A 25488-nucleotide genomic window follows, 5' to 3' on the forward strand; every position below is an offset into this window, starting at 1 on the left:
ATAAATGTCTTCTTTTGAGAAGGGACATTCAGTTTTTACAAGCTCATTAGCTTGTTCGTATATGATTAATCTAATTTTACCAATTTACAGGATTATTCTGTAATGTTCAAATGTGTAAAGAAGTCTAAATTTAACATGTGAAGTCTTAGATATTTTAATAAGAATTTATTAAATTTTAAGTTATTTTCTTCCTTCTTAGTTTAACTATACAGACAATGCTTATCATGTCACTCAAGGTGATGAGCTTGGGAGTATTCATCTTTTAGCAGTTTTGGAGACTTGCATGGTACTCAACACTGCTCCCTTCAAAGGGAAGGCTTGCAATGGCACAAAGGTCCATCACCCAATAAAGGAATATTCCTTGAACAAATTCAGTCACTGCCCAGGCAGCTGAAGGTAGGGCACCATATTAACTGATACTCCTCACATGATAGGCTTCAGTTTGACCCCTACATTTGGGATTAGACTTTTTCCCAGTGTGGCACAGTTTGACATCTTTCTTTATGATTAGGTGATGTTTTTAAATGACTTCTTGTGTGTTTTTTTTTATGGATACCAGCTTGGTAATGGTAAAAATATGTTTTAAAGTTATACCAAGACACAGGGGTTACACCATGAGCCTGTAACCATGAGAAAAATCTGGCAGAAAGTTCCTATCTGGCAGAAATCTGTCCTACAACACGAGAATATCAAGGGCCCCCTTCCCAGTTTTGTGACAGTCCAATCGCTGAAGGCAGAACCAGTTACATAACTGCAGGCACCAATGCAAAATGAAAATGCAGGAATCCTTGTTTAAAAATCACAAAGTATTATTTGAAGATGGCAACAGCAGAGCATTACACCAAGCACAGGGCCCTTCTAGGTACTGGGGGCCCTTGCAACTGTGCAGATCTCATATGCCCATGAAGCCAGCTGGGGTGAAAGGCCTATATTCACATAGCATCTCTGCCTCCAAATAATTGTACAATTATGGTAAAAGTGATTGTTCTGACTTTCCTGGTTCCTTGGGTCTTCATAAAAGAATGACTAAAGAAATGGACCCAAGAATGTCTACCTGGGTTTGTATCTCTGCTTTTCCACTTTTACTAGCTTGCTGACTCTGGACAAGTTATTCAACAGTTCTGTGCTTCAGTTTCCTGTAAATCTAAGATAACAATGGTACAACCCTCATAGGTTTCTTATGGGAATTAAGTGAGTTGATATTTATAAAGTGCTTAGAGAAATGCCTGTAAACACTGTACAGTATAACTGTTTAAGTAAAAATTTTAAAAGTGCTCTCAATCTCTAGCAGGTTAGGAATTTTTTTATTTCAACTATTTTTGACCAGAGACCTACTATAACATCATTTTTCATACCATACTGATCGATTCTCTAAAAGTAGAGTGACCAACTGTCCTGGTTTGCCTGTGGCTGAGAGGTTTCCTAGGACACAGGACGTTCAGTGCTAAAACCTCCCAGACCTCGGCAAACCTGAATGGTGGTCACTCTGCAAAGTCTGACTTACTATGTTGACAAGAAGAGGGAGAATTATATATAACTGAAAGAGAGAGGGAGAGAGAGGGATAGAGAGAGAGAGAGAGAGAAGACACAGATGGAAAGAGAACACATATGTATTGCCAAGAATTGAAGGCTGTTGTGCTGGGAGCTGAGACACATTAGGAAGAGTATTAGACTGTATTGAAGGTAGCAAGATGGAAAAGGATACTGTTGGTAGAGCATTAGTTTTCAGTACTGCATTAGTTCTGGGTGGTAGCCCCACTCTGTTCTTCATCCCACCGTGCACCTCCCCACAGGGCAAGGAGGCCACAGGGCCAAGGAGGCATGCCTACTCAATTCCTATATATCCCTTTCTCAGCCACCCTTAGAGCACTAGGACTCTGAAATCACACATCCATGTAGTCCTGAGTCCTCTTTCAAGACCTGTGCTGACTCTTCCTTGAGGGGTCTGTCCGCTTAAGGGTAAAGCACGCTACCCCTAGCCAAGATTATTAGCCACTAGATAACTGTTTGTGGGAGACAGAGAGGGAGCTTGTGTGTACTGAATATTCTGTCTGCACATAACTACTGAGGCCCCTTATAGTGCAGGACAGAGTTGGGTGTGGGGGGAGAGGGGCAGGGGTGGAGTTTGGAAGACCACAGGCCAGAGGCTGGTTTCTTTGTAGAGTCTTGGAAATTCTAAATTTGAATATGGCCTTTCAGGTTGTTATGAAGGTATATTTCATATACCTTCAAAAGTAGGAGCATAAGACTGATTTGATTTAACAGTGTGTTAGTCCGATTTATAACTTCTAAATATTTATGTCTATGATACAGTATGTGGACTTTTGCTCTAGGCCTTGCAAAGTTAAGAGCAGGCCTATTAGTGCTAATGCCCTCCCATGATGAGGGCTAAAGAGCCATTCCTTGGGAAAAACTTACGTCATAGTCTGGGCCTCCTGAAAGAATTCATCTTCTGACATGGAGCCCTCCTTGATCATCTTAACAGCAACATCATACTGCCCCTTCCACTTGCCCAGCTGGACCACTCCAAACTGGCCACTTCCCAGCTCCTTCAACAAGGTAATCTCTTCTCTTTTCAGTTCCCAGATTCCTAACAAGGCAAGACAGACATTCTTTAGGATGAGCATAGAAAGCTCTGGGGCTGACAGCTTCCCAAGTGATTTCTTCTCCAATGGGAGTTTCACAGTGACAATATAAACAAGACTTTTTATTTTAAGTTGATAAATTAAAAAAAAAAAACCTTAGTGATGTGGTCTTGTGGCTACTTGACGATGGCACCAGGACACTATTCTTGAAGTAGCTACAGTTATTTGACAAGAAGGCTCAGAGCAAAAACAATTTGCCAATCAGAGGCATCTTGGAGAGGCTCAGCATCAAAATGTACTCGATGTCCTTAGGTTGGTAAAACATTGTTAGATTTTTTTAAATAAAAAAATTAAACTGTGATCGGGGTGGATGTGATCGTCCTAAAACATAAGGTTGGATACTAGCTCTGCTGAGTGGGCACAAAATCCAGGAAAAAGAAAGGACAGTGGGGTGCTGGAGGCTAATAATGGGGTCTAATAAGAGAAAACAAATTGATGATCTTTTTGGTGATGCTAGAAGCTTACAGATTTAGGTTGAGAGGACAGATTTTTTTTTTTTAAAAGAAAATCCTTCCTGATACAATCTGAGCAGAGGCCTCCTTCCTGTCTTTCCTCCCTTTTTTTTTTTTTTTTTTTTGTCAGTAAATTAACCATATATTATTCAATCAAAAATGATGGAAAATGGAGTTTAAGAGTCCAGGAATGTTTCCATACCATTTCCCAGGGACACAGAGTCTGGGACCTTGTTGGCCTTTGTTGACACAGGGTGGCGGAGCCGTGTGATCATGCCTGCAATGGAATCAGCATCATATCACATCATTACATCATATCCCATCACATTATGTAACATTGGTTCACAACTAGTCTTTCTCCAAAGTGGCTGAAAAAGCAAAGAGTTCAGAATGTTGTAATGCAGAGAGAGAATCCATTCATGTTGTAGTTGTGCTTAACTTGACTAATTAGCTCAATGCAAAGCAAAAATTAGATGACGAAAACACTGTATGTGATTTTTAAAAATCCCATAGAAATTAATTGCATGATGGAATCTTTAAAAATTCTCTCCCTTCTTTTTTGCTATGTCTTTACCATCTTATGCTTAAATATGTGTACACACAGCACATACATTTGACAAAAAATTCAAACAATACAGAAGGATAAAAAATAATAAGCCATCTGAATTTGTAAAAACTGAACCTATTACTAAGTTTCATTAAGTGGTCAAGTCATTTTAATTGTTTATATTTAGTTATGGTAAAACTGGGTTAAAATAATTATAAAATTTAATAGTTGCTTGAAAGAACCCATTACAAATATATGTATATATGTTTTTTGCTTTAAATGTGGAATGCTCTCCAAGTCAAGGGACCTATCACACATGTACTTTTCCCCTCCTTCCTTTTTCTATATATTTGTCTGGTTTTTATATGAGTGGTCTCCAAACTTTTAAAATCCTTCACTTTTATGTTTTTTTCTTGTTTCTCTGCTTGATAAAAATCCTTCATCTTTAATCAGCTTAATTAATTAATTAAAATATAAAAATTAGTACGTTTCTATAAAATATATATTTGGTGTGAATTATAAAAATACAATCACAAACAGAAAATGTAAGAGAATGAGATAAAAATCCAAATCTAAATAAACATCTTAATATTTCCTACTGATATCCTGTGAAGTTTCCTGTGCATCCTCTGCAGTGGAATCGTTTCACTTAGAGATGTCTGTTTGTCCAATACCTTTTCCAAAAGGTACTTCTGAGGTACTACAGGTTAAAATAAACATTTGAGGAAATTGGGGCAAAGGAAACACAACAGTAGAAACCAAAATGAAAGCCAGAAGTGAGGCCAGTTTACCTACATGCATGCAATCAAGTCATATAAAGTAGCACAAATTTAGTGCTGAGCTTATGGCTTATTTTTACTCACTGTTGGAAATTCACTCAGCCACTGCTCTTAAGTGGAAATTGGAAATTCACTCAGCCACTGCTCTTAAGTGGAAATTGGACATTCACTCAGCCACTGCTCTTAAGTGGCACTATTCTAGAAAACAGAGGGTATTTCTAGATGTATTTTCATCAGTTGATTAGGCAAAAATTTAGAAGATTAATAACACCCAGTGTTGGTGAGGATGAGAGAAAATGTTGTTAGTAGGATTGTACATTTCTGAAAAGCAGTTGGCAATCTGTACATTTTAAGTATTCTTAGCCTTTGTCTCAGAAATTCCATTTCTAGGGATTTGGCTATAGAAACCACTCATATAGATGGACAGAGCTATGCATGCAGAATTGTGCACTGAAGCATCCATTATAATGTGAAAATATTGGACATGATCCAACTGCTAATCAACAGAGGGCTAGGTGAATAAATTGTGGGGTAACTATGGTAGAATTCTACGCAGCTGTTAAATAGACCAAAGTAAACTCTTTGTATTTGCATGGATAAACCTCTAAGACATGTTGAGGAAAGAATGTAAGCTGAGCAATATGTGTAGAACGATCTCATCTCTCTAAAAATGTAATGTATATACATAATATACAATTTCTATTTATATATGTAATGATTAGTAAGGGCTAGTGTCAGCATGCAAAAAACCCTGTCATAATAGACAATTGGTCCATGATCCAATGATATATATGTATATTTGTATAATATTTAAAATTTATAATCCTCTTGCTTCTATACACAGAAAAATCCTACAAATATTTTTATAAAGAGAATTTCTCTTTCTAAGTCACCTAGTTTACTCAATTTCATTCTTTCTGGCATTAAGGAGACAATCACGTTATATTCCTAGGAATGTAAGTTAAAAATTAGGATAGGCAAAAGACTTGAGAGGATTTTTTCCTACTTTCACGGTTCCTTATATAATTAAGAATATTAGGAGGGTCAGTATTATCCAAGAAAATTAATATTTAAGAACAAGGGCCCATAAAAGGAAAAACTAAAATAAGTTACCTGCTGAATTGTGTTGGTGATAATGAATAAGCTTTGGAATGGAATCAAAACAGTAGTTTTCTGCCAGGTATAACTTGTTCTCAGCATTTGTATGCACATGGTAATGTTTGACAGTTCCTTTTTTATCACTAATAACAGAGAGAATGTTAGAACGTTTTAAATAAACAATTAAAACTTGATTAAGCAGGGTTAAATAATTATTTTAGATGCATTTGCAAATTTTGGAGAGGGAAGTCAGGGAGGGTTTCTCAGTCTTGGCATCTGGTGTTTTTCTCAGTCTTGACACCTGGTGTAAACTATAAAAGTAATTATGGAAGAGAGTTCTTCTCTGAACCCAATGTATCTTTTGGTGCACATATAGAATTCATGTACAGTAAAATTCCAACTTTCCAGGCTTCTCCTCCCTTAGTAAGTGTATAAAACTGGAATCTTTCTTTGATGATCAAGAGGCTTACAGTTCTTCAGGATCATTATTCTGAGCATAAATTATCTTATAGGATAATAACAGAGGTGGAAATGAGGGAGGTAAAGGTGATTAGGCTGTTGGGTATCCTCACCCCAAAACATGGAAGGAGGCTCTTTTGGGGCATGCAGAATGAAGTAGGTGGGGATGTCCTTTAGTTCCTCATGTGAACTTGTACCCTCTCCACATAAAACACTTTTTTCTTTTCCTCTGCTTTTATACAATAATGCTGACTTGATGCACGCTGATTTAAGCTAATCAGGAATGATACACCTGTCTTACATTGTAGACAATTACATAGTGGTCAAGAGCCAGGCTTTGATTTTAGTTCTATCACTCACTAGCTACCCTATATGGTTATGCCTGGCATATAAGAAACAGTTAATAAATTGTTGCTGTATAGAAAACTAACACAGGGACAGAAAACCAAATATCACATGTTCTTACTTGTAAGTGGGAGCTAAATGATGAGAACACATGGACACATAGAGGAAAACAGTGGACACTGAGGCCTACTTGAGTGTGGAGGATGGGAGGAGGGAGAGGAGCAGAAAAAATAACTATTGAATACTAGGCTTAGTACCTGGGGGATGAAATAATCTCTACAAGAAAGCCCCATGACAAGAGTTTACCTTTATAACAAACCTGCACATGTACCCATCAACTTAAAATAAAAGCTAAAAAAATTTAAAAATTGTTGCTGTAACATCAACCGAGTAAAAATTGCAAGTGCTAAAGGAGAAAGGGTTCTTCTCTTTGCTGCAAATGTTTAATCAGCTTTTGGTGTCAGCATACAATTCACTGAAGGCCATTGATGAGGTTTCATAAAAGAGGGCTTCTGTATTCATTTGATTCTTTATCTATTTGCTGATTTATCCACCTGGCTACCTTAAAAAATGAATCTGGAGTCAAGAAACTCGACTAGGAGGACATCTGATACCAGGTTTGGCTGAAACTGCAGGGCCAGAGGACCACAAAGCTTTTGATACTCGGTCAACAAAGTCTTCTCCTGATTCTTACTGGGTTGGCTTTAGCCAGCATCCAGGTGTTACCATGTGAAAAATAATATATGAGATACGCTGGGGACGTGGATTCTGTCATTGGAAAGTGCTGTGGGACAATTCAGGGTACATCCTATTATCTCAAGTGTAGGTAGGCACTCTGTAAAAAATTTCAAAATAAAATAACGTTTTTATTACTTCATTATTATAAATATACATATATGCACTGTGGGGTAGGGCACATGGAGAAGGCACCAAGGCAGACGATCATTCAATATAGCTGCTAAAAAAGAGTCGCACACATAGAAATTTTTTAAAAAAGATCCTAATCAGTATTTGACCAGATTCTCATTCCAAAATATTGGGAGTTCAGTGTAAGCACAGAGGTGTAGATGAAGGAATATGACTTGGCTATTGGAAGCCCAGCTTCAACTAGTCACTTATTAGCTCCAGGTAGGTCTTCACAAGCTCTTTTTGAACCTCAATCCTCTCATCTGCAATATGGTGTAAATAAAAACAGCTTTCCCATTTGCTTTGGAGGATGATCAGAAGGAAAAAAAGAGCTAACTACCGATAAGAAAGTGGCTTGTAAAACTCTGGAGAAGGATTCTGATGATGATTTGCATGAGATGACTGTGGAGTGTCTTTTATGCCCAAGTGTTAGGGTACAGGGAGTGCAGCAGGTAGAACTACTCTTCCCCAGCAGCAACAACCACAATAATAGTAATTACTGTTAGTTTATTAAGTGCTTACTATGTGTCAGGCACTGTTCTGGATATAACATATGAATTAACTCACTCCACTCATGGAACATAACAATCATTATGTTCCCCTTTCAAATGAACAAGTTGAGGCACAGAGGCTGAGAAACTTGCCCAATGTCACAAAGCCCTGAAATAGTAGAGCCAGGAATTGGATCTAGAAATTTGGCCTCAAACAAGAACTTTTAGTCACACAAAGAGGACAGAGCCCTGGAAGGAAGCTGTGTAGAGAACACAGCGGCACTGAGTCAACCTTTCTGCTAACTCCGAACCCAGTGGAAGGACTTACTGAGAACTGGACACTGGAGTAGGCACCTTTGCTCAGCAGGTGGCTAGGGCTGAGAGTATAGAGGCTCCACTGCTATTTTTTTTTTCTTTCTAGGCTTAGACCTGAGTGAAAGGGAATCACCCGAGAGTCTCTTAATAAACATTTACTGAGGCATGCTGTGCTCTGGGCACTCTGTTACTGCCTAGGGTGGGGCAAGAGAGGATTAGCCAGAGAATGGCCTCTTGAAAGTAGTGGGGCAAGGATGGTGGGGCAGTGGGGTGAGGGTGGTGGAGGCAACTACAAATGGTCACATTCAACAGAAATACTTTGATTTAAAATTCCAGAGTTTAAAGATGATGTCTTATCCCAAAATGTGACTGTGACCAGCATATTCAAAGAATATATGCAGAAAGGTAAAAGAAATAAATCCTTATCATACTTACTTCACAGCCTTACTAAATAAGGACACTGTGTACATTCCCACTTGGCTCGAATTTCTAACCATAAATGCTCCTTCTTTTCCCTAAAAAGGAAGGAAAATATAGAAGGAACAGAAAATATTTTCATTATTCTCGAAAATGATTTTGCACGGTAGGTAGTTGGAAAATAAATCTTTTTGATTGACTTTATATGTCACAAAGGGCACAGGTTTCTCACTCAATCTCTTTACAGATCTTCCCTATGTGTATGAACTCTTCCTCTCCAATTAATGTTTAACCCTATCACATACTTTTCTCGGTGTTGTGCTTATGTAAGCCTAATGTTTTCATCTTTAAGAAATGCAATTTCGAACCATGTATCACTGTATCATGCCCTTGGAAGGTTTTAGAAAACCAAACATCCAGAATAAATCAGTTGTTAAAGTTCTATACTCAAGCTGTCTTTCTCAATGACTTGTGCTAATACTAAGCGATGAAGGTTCAGAAAGAGCAGATTATAAACTATGAATGTGACAAAACACCACATGAAGTCATTACATTCTCACTAGCACCCCTCAAAGAAATAAGTGTAGTGTTTAGTGTTTTTATCAGGTTAAACTATATCGAAGTGTCATTTTTAGAAATCAAAAGAGTTTGCTACTGGCATTCCATACTAATTAGTAATAAAGTCAGATAAACATATACTGTATCACATCTGCTATACTCTGGTCTAGGTGCTAATGAGCAGTGACAGAGCTCAGGTTAATGGCTACATTGACAGCCTCCAATAAATCATTTCTTTTATTCATGCTCTGAGCAGTCCCTTCCCATACTGACTCTAGGCTGAGTCATGTGACTTGCTATGACCAATGGGACCTTAGCAAACACAACGAAAGCAGAGACTTGAAAAGTGCTTGCACCATGGGGCTCGTCCTCTTCAACCACTGCCTTGAGATCACCATGCTGTGAGGCGGCCCAAGAAAGGCACATGGAGAGGCTGTTTGGGGAAGAACTGTGGAACTCCACTTGACTGCCTCAGCTAAACCCAAGCCCCCAGTCAACCCACCACCCAAATGCAGCCACAGGTGTGCCCCTAAGCAAAACCTGCCTAAGAACTGCTGGCCCAGCTGACTCACAGAATCACGAGATATCATAAATCCCGCTGCTTCAAGCCACTAAATTTAGGAGTGGTTTATTATGCAGCAATAAATAATGGACACAGAAGTAGTGGCTAGACATGAAGAGTCGGGCAACCCACAGACTGGACAAGCAACACTACAATGACTTGACTATATAATTAGCAGCAAGGTTTCTATGAGAAATGCATCAGCCTCTGGACCCCAAAATACAAAGAGATTCTGTGAGGCTGTTTTAAAGACAAGACTATTTACCTTTTGTCTGAGTAACTGTTCAGATTGTGATCTGGAGATGTTACCAGCAAACCAGCTGCAAAAGGAAAAAAATTTATATGTGAGAATCAATAAGTTTTAGATTGTATAGCTTGACACTCAACTTTCTAATCTGTAAAATGAGGCATTGGCTTACCTCAGGGGTTTCCAAGCCTAACTGCTCAAGAGAATCATTTGAGGAGCTTTTCAAACCTACAGATGCTTAAGTCCCCATTACCAAATTCTGATATTGGGGTGGGGTCTGCACATCTAATTTTTAAATGGGCTGGCATTTAGGAATCTTTGGTTTTCTTCTGGGTGACTTCTAAATTTTCCTACATTTTACCATTTTGAGTAAGGGTTAGAGATTAGACCTATGAAGAATATTCCAAGAGGAAAGTCAGGGCTGCCAAGGATGAAAGCCCTTATCTTCCAGTCATATAATTTCCTTGTAATAATATGATGATAACATCTATTTTCAGATCAAATGCTTTTACTTTATATGTGGAGCTCAACAGGCCAAGAGCTGTTTCTCATGTGAGGGCAACAATGTCTGTGGCCTTTGGGTTTTAGACAGAATGTCCTACTTAGGAAATGAGTAAAAGTAGGGCACGGGGTGGGATGTAGCATGGGTTTGGGTGAGTGGGAGGACCGACTGGCTAGAAGATAACATTTGCAGAGGAAAGAAGTACAAGAGGAGGGTGAGGGCAGAAGGGAGGAGTTGTAGGAGAAATTCAATGTAGAAGGTATCTCAGAACTTGGCAGGAATAGATAGGAAGTGATTCTCTGTATAATCTCTGTATGAGTTTTGGGAAGGGATGTAAGCTGGTGGACAGTTCAATAAAATAGAAAGAGCCTTAGGCCACCCAGCTTGGAGGTCTGGGTTCTAGGCATAACTTCCCTATGTGTAATTGTATGACTTCGAACAAGCCACTTGGCCTTGTTTGACCTTGGACTTCCCTGCCCGTAAAACTAGGGAGAGGGTTGATCTTGATAAGTCTGAAAGTCTCTTTCAACTCTACCATTATGGATACTGTATAACTAATACTTGAAATATTAACTGATAGGTTTTCTTATTAGTCAACATTTTAAGGTAATACTAGCTAATCAAAAGGCCCTTCAGGAGCTATGATACAGGATATGTACCTACAGGGGAATAGAAGGAAGAAAACCAGGAATCAGGAGAGAGACCTGGAGAGGCAAGGTGATATAACCTATATACCCTATACATTATACCCCCCACACACATACAAACGTTGCCTGTGTCATAATTTTGCTGAGGCCTGCCTCTTATTGTTTTAAATAATATTTTAGTATTTCAATGACAGAGCAGCAGAGTCCTAGGCATAAGGGTTTTTGTTGTTGTTGTTGTTTTGTTTCTTTGTTTTGACAGGATCTCACTCTGTCACATAGGCTGGAGTGCAGTGGCATGATCTCGGCTCATTACAGCTTTGACCTCCCGGGCTCAAGTGATCCTCGCACCTCAGCCTCCCAAGTAGTTGGGACTACAGGCATGGGCAACCACACCTGGCTAATTTTTGTATTTTCGTAGAGACAAAGTTTTGTCATGTTGCCCCGGCTGGTATCAAACTTCTGAGCTCAAGCGATCTACCTAGCTCGGCCTCTCAAAGTGCTGAGATTATAGGTATGTGCCACTGTGCCTGGCCTGGCCTAGTCTAGTTCATTAACACATGATTTTCTATCTAAATCTCAGTGCTTAGTGCTTCTGTCTTTAATGCAATTGACTGGAATTGCTCATGAAATTATGGCCATAAAACAAAAACTCCCATGACACCGATAGAATAGGAAGCTGGGAGAGCATCAAGCACAATGTGAGGTGACTGAGTCCCAGATCCTATAGCCCTATAATCCCGAGCTCCCTTTGGTATCTTTTTGATTTTAAGAGGACAAGTCTTCCCTGAGAATTTCCTCAATGTCTGTCTCTCACACACCACTTGCATTCAGAAAAGATGGGAATAGAGACTGTCTAAATGGTCATATCTGGGCTTACCCAATCAGAGAAAGATTTCCAACTTATTTAAATGCTAAAGACTACAATCCACATTTAGAGGTTCACTCCCATTGGTTTAAGTCTTTGTGTTTCATTAAAGTGCAATTATCTTTGGAAATGACCATGGGTTGGTCATTCTCAGTCTTTTATGCCTTAGTATGAATTATTCCGTCAATGCTTTCCTGCGAATAGATGTTAGGGAAGAAAGTAAAGCTGAAAGAGAGCTAGAAAGTGGTAAAGAGACCATGCCACAAAGAGGTGGAGGGTACAGCACATCTTCCCCAATGCAACAGGTATGGCTAGGGCCAGGCTGGGTTAGAGATGAGAGGAGGAGTGAAAACAGTAGCACGTACTTTGGAAAAGTTCCTGTTTCACATGTAACCAATAAATCAATAATACAACACTTGTACAAAAACAGAACTGGAAATATGCATAATCCTAGTATCCAAGTGAATTCTGTGCCATTTGGTATCAAGTATCTGAGAAATGCAATATGCTGTATTATTCCCACCTCTTCTTAACACTAATCTTTACATCTAGGAGACAATTATTTGTCCCTATTTATAGAATGATGGACCCTTAGATTTTGGAAGGAAACTTAGGCCAACCTCCTCAGTATATTTGGGGTGACCACACATTCTTATTTGCCCAGAAGTCCAATTTATGCCTGATGTCCAGGTGTAATTTTTATTTTAATTTTTGTGAGTACACAGCAGGTATATATATTTATGGGGTACATGAGATGTTTTGATACAGGCATGCAATGTGTAACAATCACATCATGGATTATGGGGTATCCATCCTTTCAGTCGTTTATCCTTTGAGTTACAAACAATTAATTATATTCTTTAAGCTATTTTAAGTGTATAATTAGCTGGGTGCGGTGGCTCACACCTGTAATCCCAGCACTTTGGGAGGCCAAGGCGGGTGGATCACCTGAGGTCAGGAGTTCAAGACCAGCCTGGCGAACATGGCAAAACCCCGTCTGTACTAAAAATACAAAAATTAGCTGGGCATGGTGGCAGGCGCCTGTAATCTTAGTTACTCGGGAGACTGAGGCAGGAGAATCGCTTGAACTTAGGTGGTGGAGGTTGCAATGAGCTGAGATCGTGCCATTGCACTCCAGCCTGGGCAACAAGAGCAAAACTCTGTCTAAAAAAAAAAAAAAAAAAAAAAAACAACCAAGCTCACCCTAAGAATAGAGATTTGTTGACATAAATATTGCCATGTTCAAGGTGTCATTTGTGCTACCCTGTAAAATTACTGCATCATTAATAACTTCTCCAAAAATATTACTCAATGTTAGTAAGAGCTTTCAAACATCACCTTAATTAGAGGTCTCCAGGAAAGAAATAACGAGCAGAAACATTATATGCTACATCTACAAAGACAAAGTAAAATGAAGGTGATGCTGGACATATGATAAATCCAATGAGTATTTGCAGCCAATTTAGATAATCCAGTTTTGGGGGAAATACTTTCATTGGTAACAACCCAGCTCATTGTCACCTGTCACCTAGAAAAATGACCCAGAACCTTACATGAGTTTACCAATGTAAATACAGCCTCCTGAGACAGTCTCAGTCATCTGTTTTAATGTCTTTGAGGAAAAGAGTAGAAGTATCTATGTCTAGTTTTAGAAGAACCCATAAGACTTTCAATACTCACTCATAATCATCCAGGTTTGCCTCTTCTTCAGATGAACTTGACTCAGGGAATCCCCTTAAGAAAAGTTGAGAAAAACGTAAGTGCAAAAAAGCACCAAGAAATAATCCAAGTGCCTAGCCATGCAATATCAAATCCCACCCTGATTTTATCCACCTAACATTTAGATTGTTAGGTTTCTCCTTCTGCACCTGGGAAGGTATCAACACAGCAACAGTAAAGATAGAGTCACTCAAAAGTTGGGCTTATGCCAAGTTTTGATGAAAGAATGGTTCCTTGATACAGGAGATCCCCAGGAAGCCCCCAGAGGAACTTGTATTTTTTTGACTTTTTCCAAAGAGTGGGTTCATGAAATAGATGAAGACTCCTTCAGAGATGGGTGTAGTATAAAGTTAAAAAAAAAATTGGGTTGTGTATATAGCTATTCTTATGGAAGAGTTATTCAATTCTAGGTTGCGTTTCTTCCCTCTAGAGATGCCTAGGTCAGGTATACTAATGTCCGTGCTACTACTGGTGTATGTCATGGATGCTGGCTAGGAAAAGTCAGTGCAAGAAAAACTAGAACCCAAAAGTCATCCATTCAGGGTCTAGAGAGGCCAACTACATAGACTTTTTTGCTTTATATTTACCTTAAGTACAAAGCCTAGCTGCAAAATTATTGCAAGTTTGTTAAGTTTTCCTGCAAATGGAAGCATATTCTGGATGTAGAGGAATATCTGAATTTGATTTACCATGAAATCTTTGTGGTGGTGTGATTTACATTTCTTTCTTTTTGGTTACTACTTGCAACGTCTTCACTGCTGCTGCTACTGCAAAAAAGAGACATTTTGTAAGTTTATAAACATATGTCTACTTATAAATTTTAAATGACAGAAGTAATTTTGTTCACATATGTTTTAGCTTTATTTGACATTTTGACCCACACATTTCACTTGTTTGGGAAATTTAAGCTAATGAGTTACTTTCACATTTTGATTCTTTCAGGCATTCCAATAAAAGCAGTAGTTTGGCAACATTCCTAAACAAAAGAAAATTGTTAATAATGGCTCATAATGACCCCAAACAATGGAAAATCTAGATTAATAAATCATCTTGATTGGATTTGCCCTGATTTTCTTATAGATATGCAAGCATTCTGTCACTTATATATTTTAAAATAATTTATTTTCCTCTTTGCTAATGTGACTACAATTAAAATTCTTGAAAATGCTGATCTTTTTACTCCTTCTGGACACAGATGGATAAGCAGGATTTTCATCATCCTCTGCCATAGATCATTTTCTCTCTTTTATTTGGAGTATTAAGCAGAGCATGAAGAAGTGCCTACCTCTCAAAGTCTAAAGGCTGTTTTATCTGGAATGTAGGACCTATTTCCTGTTTGCCTTCATAGTCCAGACTTTTTTTCAAAACCACAGTTCATAGAAACAAGCTTCCTTAGCAAGGAAATGCTCCCCTGGCTCTATTTCAAGGAATGCCTAGATAAAGCCCTTAAACTCTAAAATGCCAAACCTTCCCAAAGAGCCTTGCCCACTAGAATAGCTTTTATTTAGCCTTGTTGTTTCTAAAAACACTTAGAGAATGTCCATCAATAGTGCATCACTTAGGTTTACCTAATAGCTATATAATGAGTACTTTACAGACATTAAAAATAATCAGGTAATTTGCACAACAATGTAAATGTACTTAACACTACTGAACTGTATGCTCAAAAATAATTAAGATGGTAAACTTTATGTTATGTATATTTTACCAAAATTAAATGAAAATGAAATTTTAAAAGTCAGGTATATCCTCATGTATTCAAATAGGAAAAATGCTGAAGATGTCAAGTGAAAAGAACAAATGGCAAAGACTGTATCATGAGAACTTACTTGCTTTTTATGCACATGGCCACATGTGCATAGAAAACATTTTAGGGGAATGCAAATGGAATATTCTGTAATATTTGAATGATTTAATAGGAGCATAGATTATCTTACTAAACAGAAAACAGATTAAAAAGAAGCTCAGGGGAAGATTATAAGAATGACAGAAAGTTGATAAAAAAGTATTATCCCACCATATATGAGCTGAGAATCATGGCTGCACTTTAAAAAGTCAAGCTCCATGAAGACCTTTTAGCAATTATTATAATTCACTCTCAGACGCAATGCTGCTCATGCTAAGAGGTGATCAATCAATCCTTTGTTAAAATAACTAGATTCCTGAAGTTCTAGGGAAAATCCACAGTTGGGACCAAACCTAAGGAGGTGCAAATCTAAGGGAGTGTAAAAAACTCAATAATCAAGATAAATAATATTTTAATGAACAAAATATTGACATTTTAAATAAAGGTTGGATCTGGCAATTTATGAGTTGGTAGCTGGGCAGCAACCCCATGTGAATCAACAGTTCTTCCTGGTTATTTGAAAACAGGTCAGTCAGTTTCACCTCACACCTCTCTCAGTGAATCACTGGAGTTTCTGTCAGGAAGGGGACCTGGAACACCATTAACACGACTTCCACTCTCCTTGCATCTGGGTTTACTGATCCTCTCCTTCCACAAGAACGGTGGGCTACAGGCACACAAATGTAATCCCATCCCTTGGGCACCAGGATTAATACACTAGGATTCTAGTTCCACTTTGGAATGAAAGGGACCATGGCTTATTATACTGAAAAAAAATCAAGAAGAATACACTTACATTATTTCAAATTCCGTATGGCCCTGTATTATTGAAACTTTGAGTAATTGGCTTTAGGCAAAAATGATGAGGATGGAAAGAACAAAGGAATAAAAGGACACAGGAAAAATAACTATGAAAAGAGATACATGGTGAGTGAGAGAGATGATCTGTATCCATTGTGGGGAAAGGCAGACATGACTTCCCTGCAGGGATGCTGATAACCGAGTGAGAAGATGGCAGAGAGTAGACAATGTGATAGGAAGGAGGTCTGAGACAGGAAATAAGGAAGGGAAGTCACTTGACCCTTTCCATATGGTCATCTTGCAATTCAGTTCAGCATTTATTTGGCATCGAGTGTAGGGCAAATTCAGTGCCAGACCAAGAGATATATACATACACAATTTACATGTTGCCTTCAAGGAATTTTCAATTCTGGCTTTAGATAGAATCTTTAGGCTAAAAACTGTGAGAAGACTAATCAGGTCAGGAGAGGCGAGGTTGTACATTCCAAGAAGGCAAGCCATGGCCTTGCTTGAAATGCTATTTGCCATCCGGCTAGTGACACTGAAGCACATTGCAGAAGTAAGCCCATCCTAAGCTCTTTCATATAAAGGATAGATTTCAAAGATTCTGTATTCTGGAATGTGGAGATATTTGCGGGGAGAAGGAGGAGAAAGGGAAGGGAATACAATGATCATTCATTATTGAGATCATTAGATTGGATAATCTAAATGGAAAATTTATGCTTCTCAGCCCCAGTGGGGCCACTGCTTCCCCAGGCTTCTGGCTCAAGCACTGAACATTTTCTGAGAGGACAGCCTAAGGCCTGGATTAACAGCTTTGAGGCTGAGGTTCAGGGTAGCGGGGTAGTGTTTACTCTACATGCTGGGCAGCTGGTCTGAAAGCTGGGGATTACCTTTTCAGTTTCCTTTCTTGCCCCCAGTCAGGGTAGTCTTCTTTTGGAATATACTGCATGTTGAAGTTTGGCTGGGAGCCATAGATTTTCTTTGAGTTGCTGTCATATTGGGCTACAGTGGTACTTGAAGATGGTGGCTGGAAGCCATAGTTTTTCATTGATTCATTGTCGTATTGGGCTAGAGTGGTACTTGAAGATGGTGCATCCATTTTGAGAACAGGAACTGCCCGAGGTATCTTCAGCTTTGGAGGGGAAGAGATTTTAACACATCACAGTGAGGCACAGATTCAGGTACCGGGAACTGACAATTAAGTATATCAGTTCTTGAAAGAAAGAAAAAGGAAAGAGGGAAGGGAGGGAGGAAGGGAGGGAGGAAGGGAGGAAGGAAAGAGGCAAGGAAAGAAGAAAGGTATGAGCAAGGATATGGAGCAACTGGAACTCATACTTTTGCTGGTTGGAGTATGAAGTGGTACAACAACATTGGAAATTTGTTTGCAGAATCTAGTAAATCTGGATGTGCATCTGGTCATACCCTATGACTCATAAATTATATGTATATATACCCAACAGTGAAACCAAAAGACCTGTAAAAGAATGTTCATAGCAGATTTTAATTAGATAAAAACTAGAAACTGCCTACATGCCCATCAAGAGAATAAAATAATAAACATGTTGTGGTTGTTGAAGGCTGAATAATGGTCTCCCGAACATGTTCATGTCCTAATTCCCAGAATCCATGAATACCTTACATGGTAAAAGGGACTTTGCAGATTGTAATTAAGTTAAGGATTTTGAGATGGGGTGACTATTCTGGATTTTGTGGGGGTGGGTCTGATGTGGTCAAAAGGGCCCTTATAAAAGGGAGATAAGGTGGTCAGAGATTAGAGAGGTGTGAGGATGGAAGCAGAGATTAGACAGCAGAGGAGCTGCGACCTTCTGGTTCCGCAGACGGGGGAAGGAGCCAGAAACCAGTGAATGTAAGTACCCCTTAGGAACTGGAAAATGCAAAGAAACAGATTTTTCCCTAAAGCTTCCAGAGGAAACACAGCTGTGCAGATCCATTTTAGACATAAGATCTTCCAAACTATAAGAGAATAAATGTTTGTTGCTTTAAGCCACTAAATTTGTATGGTAATTTGTTAGAACAGTAATAAGAAACCAAAACAGTTGTATATTCACACAACTGAATTCTATACAATGATGACAGTAAACTACAATCACATACTAATACTAAAAAAAAGGCAAATCTCATAAATTAAAGAAAAGAAGACACACAATAAATGACTATACACTTTATAATTCCATTCATATAAAAGTCAAAATCAGGCAAACAATCTATGATGTTATAAATCAGGTTAGCAACTACTTTTGGAGAGTAGTAATGACTGAAAGGGAACATCAGGGTGTCCCTGGGATTCTGTGATGTTGTGTTTCTTTATCTGAGGGTGGATTATAGAGAAGTGTTCAGTTTGTGAAAATTCATCAAGCTGAACACTTAGGATTTGTGTGCTTTTCTATGTTCATGTTATACTTCAGGTAAAAATTCACAATGTGTGTGTGTGTGTGTGTCTGTGTGTGTGTGTCTGTGCGTGTGTGACAGACAGAGATGCATTTAACATTTTTGTCATGCTGTATTTTACTTTTTCAGAAATTTCATTTACTTGGAGTTAAGGCTTTGACATTCTAGAAATTTTAATTATGCAGGACAGTGTTATTTATGAGCTGTGAAGTGGGCTATCTCCAAAGAAAAATGCACTGGGAAGTTCCTTAAATGGAAATCATTTAAGGAAATCTCTTAGAACAGAACAGCTAGAGAGCTGATTTTTATTTCCTCCATTCAGAAAATAAGCCCTCTACTGAACACTCTGGTAAAAAACAAAACAAAGAAAAACATACTTTACATGATACCCTCTGATCCATGGTTCATCTAGGAAGCTTATAATCAATACAGGCTTATGAACCCTTAGCCACTGATTTGCCTAACTGATAATTTTCAGTACATTGGCCAAAAAAATTCCCTGCTGGAGACTAGATGCAATGGTTTCTGGCTCTTAAATTATCTTCTGCTCTTAGAGTTGTCAAAAACAAACTTTATTGGTAATTCATCCTTTTTAAAGTGCAGAATTCAGTGACTTCTGTAAATTTATCAGCTTGTATAACCATCACCACAACCCAGTCTTTCCATCACTCCAGTAAGATCCCTCATACCTATTTGCAGTCAATTCCCATCCCTACTCTGGTCCCAGGCAACCACTGATCACCCTTTGTTTTTATAGATTTGCCTAATCTGGGCGTTTCTCCTAGGTGTTTTAGAGGGCCATACTTTTCAAGCTTCAGGACTGAAACATATTTTCAAACCCAAACAGCAATGTTGCTAATAACAAAGTAAAAACTCCTAACCATTATAATTGTTTCCTAGGGCTTCCATGACAAATTGCTACAAGTCTGGTGGATTAGAACCACAAAAATTTATTATTTCACAGTTCTAGAGGTTAGAAGTCAAAATAAACGTTTCAGCATTGCTGTATTTACTCTGAAGCCTCTAGGAGAAAATCTTTGCTTGCCTCTTCCAGCTTCTGGTCCTTGCAAGTTGCTATGGTTTGGATATTCGACCCCTTCAAATTTTATGTTGACGTGTGATCTCCAGTGTTGGAGGTAGACCTTAACGGGAAGTATTTGGGTCATAGGGGCAATCCCTCATTAAAGGCCTAGTGCCATTCTCATGGTAGTGAATGAGTTCTCACGCTATGATTTTCCATGAGAGCTGGTTATTGAAAAGAGTCTGCCACCTCCCTTCCCTCTCTCTTGTTTCTTCTCTCTTACCGTGCAATTTCTGTACACACTAGCTCCCCTTCCTTCCTTAGACTAGAAGCAGTCTAAGGCCCTCATCAGATGCAGATGCCAGTGCTATGCTACTTGTACAGTCTGCAGAACGGTGAGCCAAATAAACCTCTTTTCTTTATCAATTACCCAGCCTCAGGTATTCCTTAGTAGCAACACAAATGGACTAAGAAACAGGTGTTCCTTGGCCTGTGGTAACATAACTCCAATCTCTTCCTAGGTCTTCACATGGCCTTCTCCTCTGTGTATCTCTCTGTGTCCTCTCATCTTACTAGTCATTGGATTTATGGCCCACTCTCATCTTTTGTGTGATTTCATCTTGATCTTCAACTAATTATGTCTGCAAAGATCCTAGTTCCAATAAGGTCACATTCTGAGGTTCTACATGGACATGAAATTTGGGGGACATTATTCAGTCTACTACAATCATGGATTATTTTTGTCTTTCATGTTGATTCACAAAAATTATGTTGCTTTTACTTAGAAAGAGAGAAGTAAGTGTGTGCGAATGTGTGTAGCTGAAAATAAGTACCCAAGACACCATAGATCCAATAGGCGGGTGGAGATATCCCCTTGCTTTCAGGTGAACTTCTAGAGAACCACTGGGAAGCCATTTTATGTGTATCCTGGCATTTGAGGAGGCTCACACCTGCCTGGGAACCCTAAAAACAGGAGGCTGTGGCTATGAATCTAAGAGAGCGGAGCAAAAAGAGAGCAGTAGCCTGTACTTCAAGAAAGAGCTACATACAGCTTAATTAACCAGAGCAATCAAGGTTTTGTTTGTTTTCTTATAGGCCAACTCCACCCTTGGGAAAAAGTTGGCTGACAGCCATCTTGAAAGGTTGAGGGCTGAAAATCTGAAAATCCAAGAGCTGAAGATCAAAATCTCTCCCCTGTCATAAAACTACATATGGATCTGCCCTTCAGTAGGAAATTCCCAAAAGTCTCCCATGAGATAAAGAGTCAGTGCTGGAAAACTCACTCAGATACCACCACCACATCATGACAGAAACAGCTATGTGTGTCTTTTTTTAATTAGACCTCGTCTTCCTTGGAACTAACTCTGAAAGGGCCATGAACCTCAGCCACTCCAAAATCCCTCCCCAAAAGCAGGCTGCCAGGTGATGCAGGCCCAAGCTAGGTGAAGGATGTTTAACTTGGAATGATGTTTGCAGTCATATGATAATAACATTGGGTGGAACAATTCAGAGGCTGTTCTCATGATTACAAGTAATGGGGAAATTTTTTATCATTTCAGAGTGACTGCAAAACTATGGAATCTGGCAAAGACTTTATTTGGAAGCGGGGAAGAAAGCCCACTGAATAGTTTTGAAGGGATAATGGAGGGAAAGAATTATGCTGTTTTCTGCTTTTGTCCTATAGAGTTCCATTTCAACACCAGGATACTTCCATGAAACAGTCTTGGCCATGTTGATGGTAAGGAAAGAATGACAGCTAATAACAGCTGCCTGTTATGTGTGATGCCATCTTAAGGACATCTCCCACATGTACACATTTTTTTGGTGACTATTTATGGGCTTACTGGCTAGGAAAAGACACAACAATTAAATACAAAAATATCAGATATTACAATGGTTCTATATTTGAATCCACTATTCAATACCACCCATAGCTATTGTCTGGAGCTCATGGTTTTTCTCTCTTTGCTGGGAAGTCTAAATGAATTCCACATTTTCTAGTCTTGAATCTGGCAACTCTTGATTTATTTAATATATCCTGACCATGAAAAACATTTTTAAAATATTGACTTACCACTCTGTCTGGGAAGGTAGGAACTCTGTATTTCTCTTCATTGACTGCAATATGCAGATTAGCATCTGAGCATTAAAACAAAGTAATATCAGAAGGAACTTTAAACAAAACAAAGAGAAACACTCAATGTTATGAATTAAAAGAATGAGCCAGCTTGTGTAAGCAATACTCCAGATTAAGTGAATCCAGACACAACATCTGGAGTGATTCTGTAGCTTTCCTATATAAGGCCCAGCTCCTATGTAGGCCATGTATCCTGGAAAAAGGGTGGATCAAGGCATCTTGGACAAAAAGAAATAAAGACACCCAACTTTTTCTTTTAGTTGTTATGCCCATGGACTTCCTGGTAGTTCAGCAGAAGAAGCCAAGGGAATAAATTGTACTTGGACAGATAGACAGTATTACAGCTGCTCAGGAACTGCAACACCTCTACACTCTGTAGTTTTCCTCAGAGGCACAGCACCTGTGGCACCCAGAACACATGCCGAGTGTCATCCAGACAGAGCCTAGGAAGGCAATCCCAAGGCAGTGCTCTCTCTGGCCTTTTTCCTGCTCCTTCCAGAAAGTTAGGGCATGGTCAAAGCTGGAATCTGACCTGCTAGGTAATGATAAAAGACCATAGACAAAACCACTGGGGAAAATGATTAACACCATAAGGAGACATTACTCCTCAGTCCCTTACAGTGGAGGGAAGGCCCATGTGCAGCCAATCTGTAGAGTTCATTAAATCACTATAATTCATGAGTATACAGAGCAATGTGATCTAGTTGAGATTAATAAATATTCATTGTATAGTCTAATTAAGATGGAAAACACAATGAATACTTATTAATTGATTTTTGGGGGTAAAATGACCAGTAGTAGCATTAACATGATTGTTGGGTATCAATACCGTTATGAAGTGAATTTAAAAAATATTTTATGTGTCTGTATCTTTTCCAGTTCATGAAGTTCTATTCTGTAGCTGATCTCATTCAATTCTGTAAAGCCATTGTAATCCAGGCATATTTTGTCCAGGCTGGTAAAACTGTTACCAAAATAAGTTCTCCTATTTTGTATTTTTTGACAACTTTATGTTAAATAATTATAAACTTTAAATATATATAAGTCCCTCTTGTTTCCCTGGGAATACAACTCTGGATAGAATCTGATTTCACATAAAGCAACCCCTTCTCTCATGTCATTAAGAAATTAACACACATATACAGGATGGCAAACTGCTTTAAAAATATATTTTAAAAGTTGACCATCATTTTAGTATATATGGTGATGAAAAGTGTTACTTAAATTATATCTTTTTTTTTTTTAAAAAAAAAAAGAATGTTGTTTTTTCAATTTGTGATTTTTGTTATTTATAAGAAGAGCGAGCTGGTTTTCTTATCAAACTGGAAACCTAGCTGTTTGAACCATGATGACATATCCAACATATTCTACCTTTTTGGAGTTTATCTTGAACCAATAAAAATTATGGGAGGAAATAACAGCTCATTGCTTGATTAATGATGAAAATTTTTAAAATGTTTCTCATGAAATGAAAGAATGGCAGACGTTAGTATTGCTATTATCTTAATGGCCATGACTCAATTGACCCTAGAATGAGATTTCATTTGTCACATAGCATCTGCAAGGCTGAATTTTCATGATGCCAACCAATCTGGCACATCTTGTTTTCTGGCAAGCTCTTCTGGCCTCTGGCAGGTTTAGCCTAATGGAGCACTATCCACCCAAGGTCCAGTCCAACAGAGGAATCACACATTACATGCTTCCCAGAGGGTACATCCTGGGGCTGCTTTACAACTCTGCTGGCAACACAGGAACTTCCCGTCCACGAAGAACCCACTATGGTACTTGATCAGCAGGTGGGGGTTACCCCTTATCTCTGAGGAGCAGACAGGAAGAAAACAAGACGTTAGCAAACGTTGATCCAAGAGGAGAAACATATTCAGTAAGTGCTGTAATCACAGAACAATAAAAACCCCATTTGGCCAGCAACCAAGGTAAGAGCAAATGGTTCCAGAAGGATATAGGTCTTTCACTCAACAGTTAATAAGCCAAAAAGAAAAAAGAAAAGTCTAACTATGAGTATGTTGAGAACAACACAATAACATATCATTTTTGAAGAAAAAATAACTAGTAAAATGCATATACAGATCAGCCTGATGTTAGGATTTTAGAGATATATCCGTAAAGAAAGAGAGTGGGTTATAGCACATGGTGTTTTCTTGTGGCAGAAGGGGAAGGGTGGGGCTAAATTTTAGCAAAAAGTTCTTTAAAAAGGCCCAGATAAACATACACTTCTATCTATTTTTTATTGTGAAAATTTTCAAATGTACAGAAAAGTTGCAAGAATAAAATTAATACAATGAGCATCCATATGTCTTTTACCTAGATTCACCAATTATTAACTGATTGTCACATTTGCTTTATCACTTTCTCTCTGTACATATGTATTATTTTTTCACTTTTAAAATCATCATTATATTGTGCTTAATAATTTATGAGAAAGTAGTAGATTGTATGACCTAAATAATGTCATCCATAAATGCTTCAGTACATAACTTATATTAACAAGGACATTCCCTTATACAACTGTAATACAGTTATCAAACTCAGGAAATTTAACACCGATACAATGTGATTATTATTACTTTTTAAAATTTTTTAATATTTATTTTACTTTAAGTTCTGGGATACATGTGCAGAATGTGCAGGTTTGTTACATAGGGATACATATGCCATGCCGGTTTGCAGCACCCATCAACCTATCATCTAGGTTTTAAGCCCCCCATGCATTAAGTATTTGTCCTAATGCTCTCCCACCCCTTGCCCCCCATCCCCCAACAGGCCCTGGTGTGTGATGTTCCCCTCCATGTGTCCATGTGTTCTCATTGTTCAACTGTCACTTATGAGTGAGAACATGTGGTGATTGGTTTTCTGTTCCTGTGTTAGTTTGCTGAGGATGATGGCTTCTAGCTTCATCCATGTCCCTGCAAAGGACATGAACTCATTCTTTTTTATGCCTGCATTTATTATTTAATAAATATTTCATCTTTAATATTTTTCTAATTATTCCAATAATGGCCTTTATAATCACTCACTTTTTTTCTGATCAAGGATCCAATTCAAAATCACACATGGCACTTTGCTTCCCTTCATTTAGAACTGCTTCTCATCCCTTCCTTGACTTTTGTGACTTTGACATGCTTATACTAAGGAATGAATGGTATATGGGGCTACTTTCCTAGGAATATGTGCATATTTTAAAAAGCCACAGGAATAGGGCAATGTATAATTCAAATAAATGAAATTTTAATCTACAACAAATTAGCCTCTTTTGAAATACAACAGAGAAACCTACAAGATCTTAGTATATTTTAAGAAGAGTATCTAGGTGAGAAGGGCTTGTTCTATGTGTGCCTTTAACTCTTTCTCTCTTGACTTAATGTTCATCTTGAGATTTCCTTATGTTGATCCCAGGAGAGTTCTGCTTCTCCTTTACAGTCCTGACTCAAGGAAGTCTATGGAGATAATACTTACTTTACCGGGTCTTTGGGAGGCTGTTAGATAATGTATGTAAAGCAGCTAGCAGTGTTTGACCCAGAGTAAGTAGGTGTTCAATAAACAGTGGGCTTTAGTGATATCATTCCCTTAATTTAACTTAGCTCAGTTTAGCTGAAAAGCTGGCATTTTCATGTGGCAGAAATCACAAAAGGCAAAAAGAGTTAAAATTATAAAATGTAAGTTTCTAATTCTGGTTCCAAATGGCCATTGCAATCTCTT

The 25488-nt window shown here is 38.4% G+C and overlaps 1 protein-coding gene across 3 annotated transcripts in view; it reads right to left on the reverse strand.

Moving 5' to 3' along the window:
* The window catches only part of BMX (BMX non-receptor tyrosine kinase), a 100116-nt gene that overhangs the window by 16001 nt on the left and 58627 nt on the right, over window positions 1-25488 (reverse strand). For all 3 annotated transcript variants that reach the window (XM_011995537.1, XM_011995538.1, XM_011995539.1), the window contains exons 5-14: window positions 23468-23587; window positions 21709-21773; window positions 17095-17336; window positions 14244-14321; window positions 13516-13569; window positions 9840-9894; window positions 8473-8552; window positions 5537-5664; window positions 3300-3374; window positions 2419-2590 (exon numbers count right to left, since the gene is read on the reverse strand). In XM_011995537.1, coding sequence (XP_011850927.1) covers window positions 2419-2590; window positions 3300-3374; window positions 5537-5664; window positions 8473-8552; window positions 9840-9894; window positions 13516-13569; window positions 14244-14321; window positions 17095-17336; window positions 21709-21773; window positions 23468-23587 — 1069 coding nt within the window. The remainder of the gene's footprint in view (window positions 1-2418; window positions 2591-3299; window positions 3375-5536; window positions 5665-8472; window positions 8553-9839; window positions 9895-13515; window positions 13570-14243; window positions 14322-17094; window positions 17337-21708; window positions 21774-23467; window positions 23588-25488) is intronic.

This window comes from Mandrillus leucophaeus, unplaced genomic scaffold (genome assembly GCF_000951045.1).
Source record: "Mandrillus leucophaeus isolate KB7577 unplaced genomic scaffold, Mleu.le_1.0 Scaffold490, whole genome shotgun sequence".
NCBI lineage: Eukaryota > Metazoa > Chordata > Mammalia > Primates > Cercopithecidae > Mandrillus > Mandrillus leucophaeus.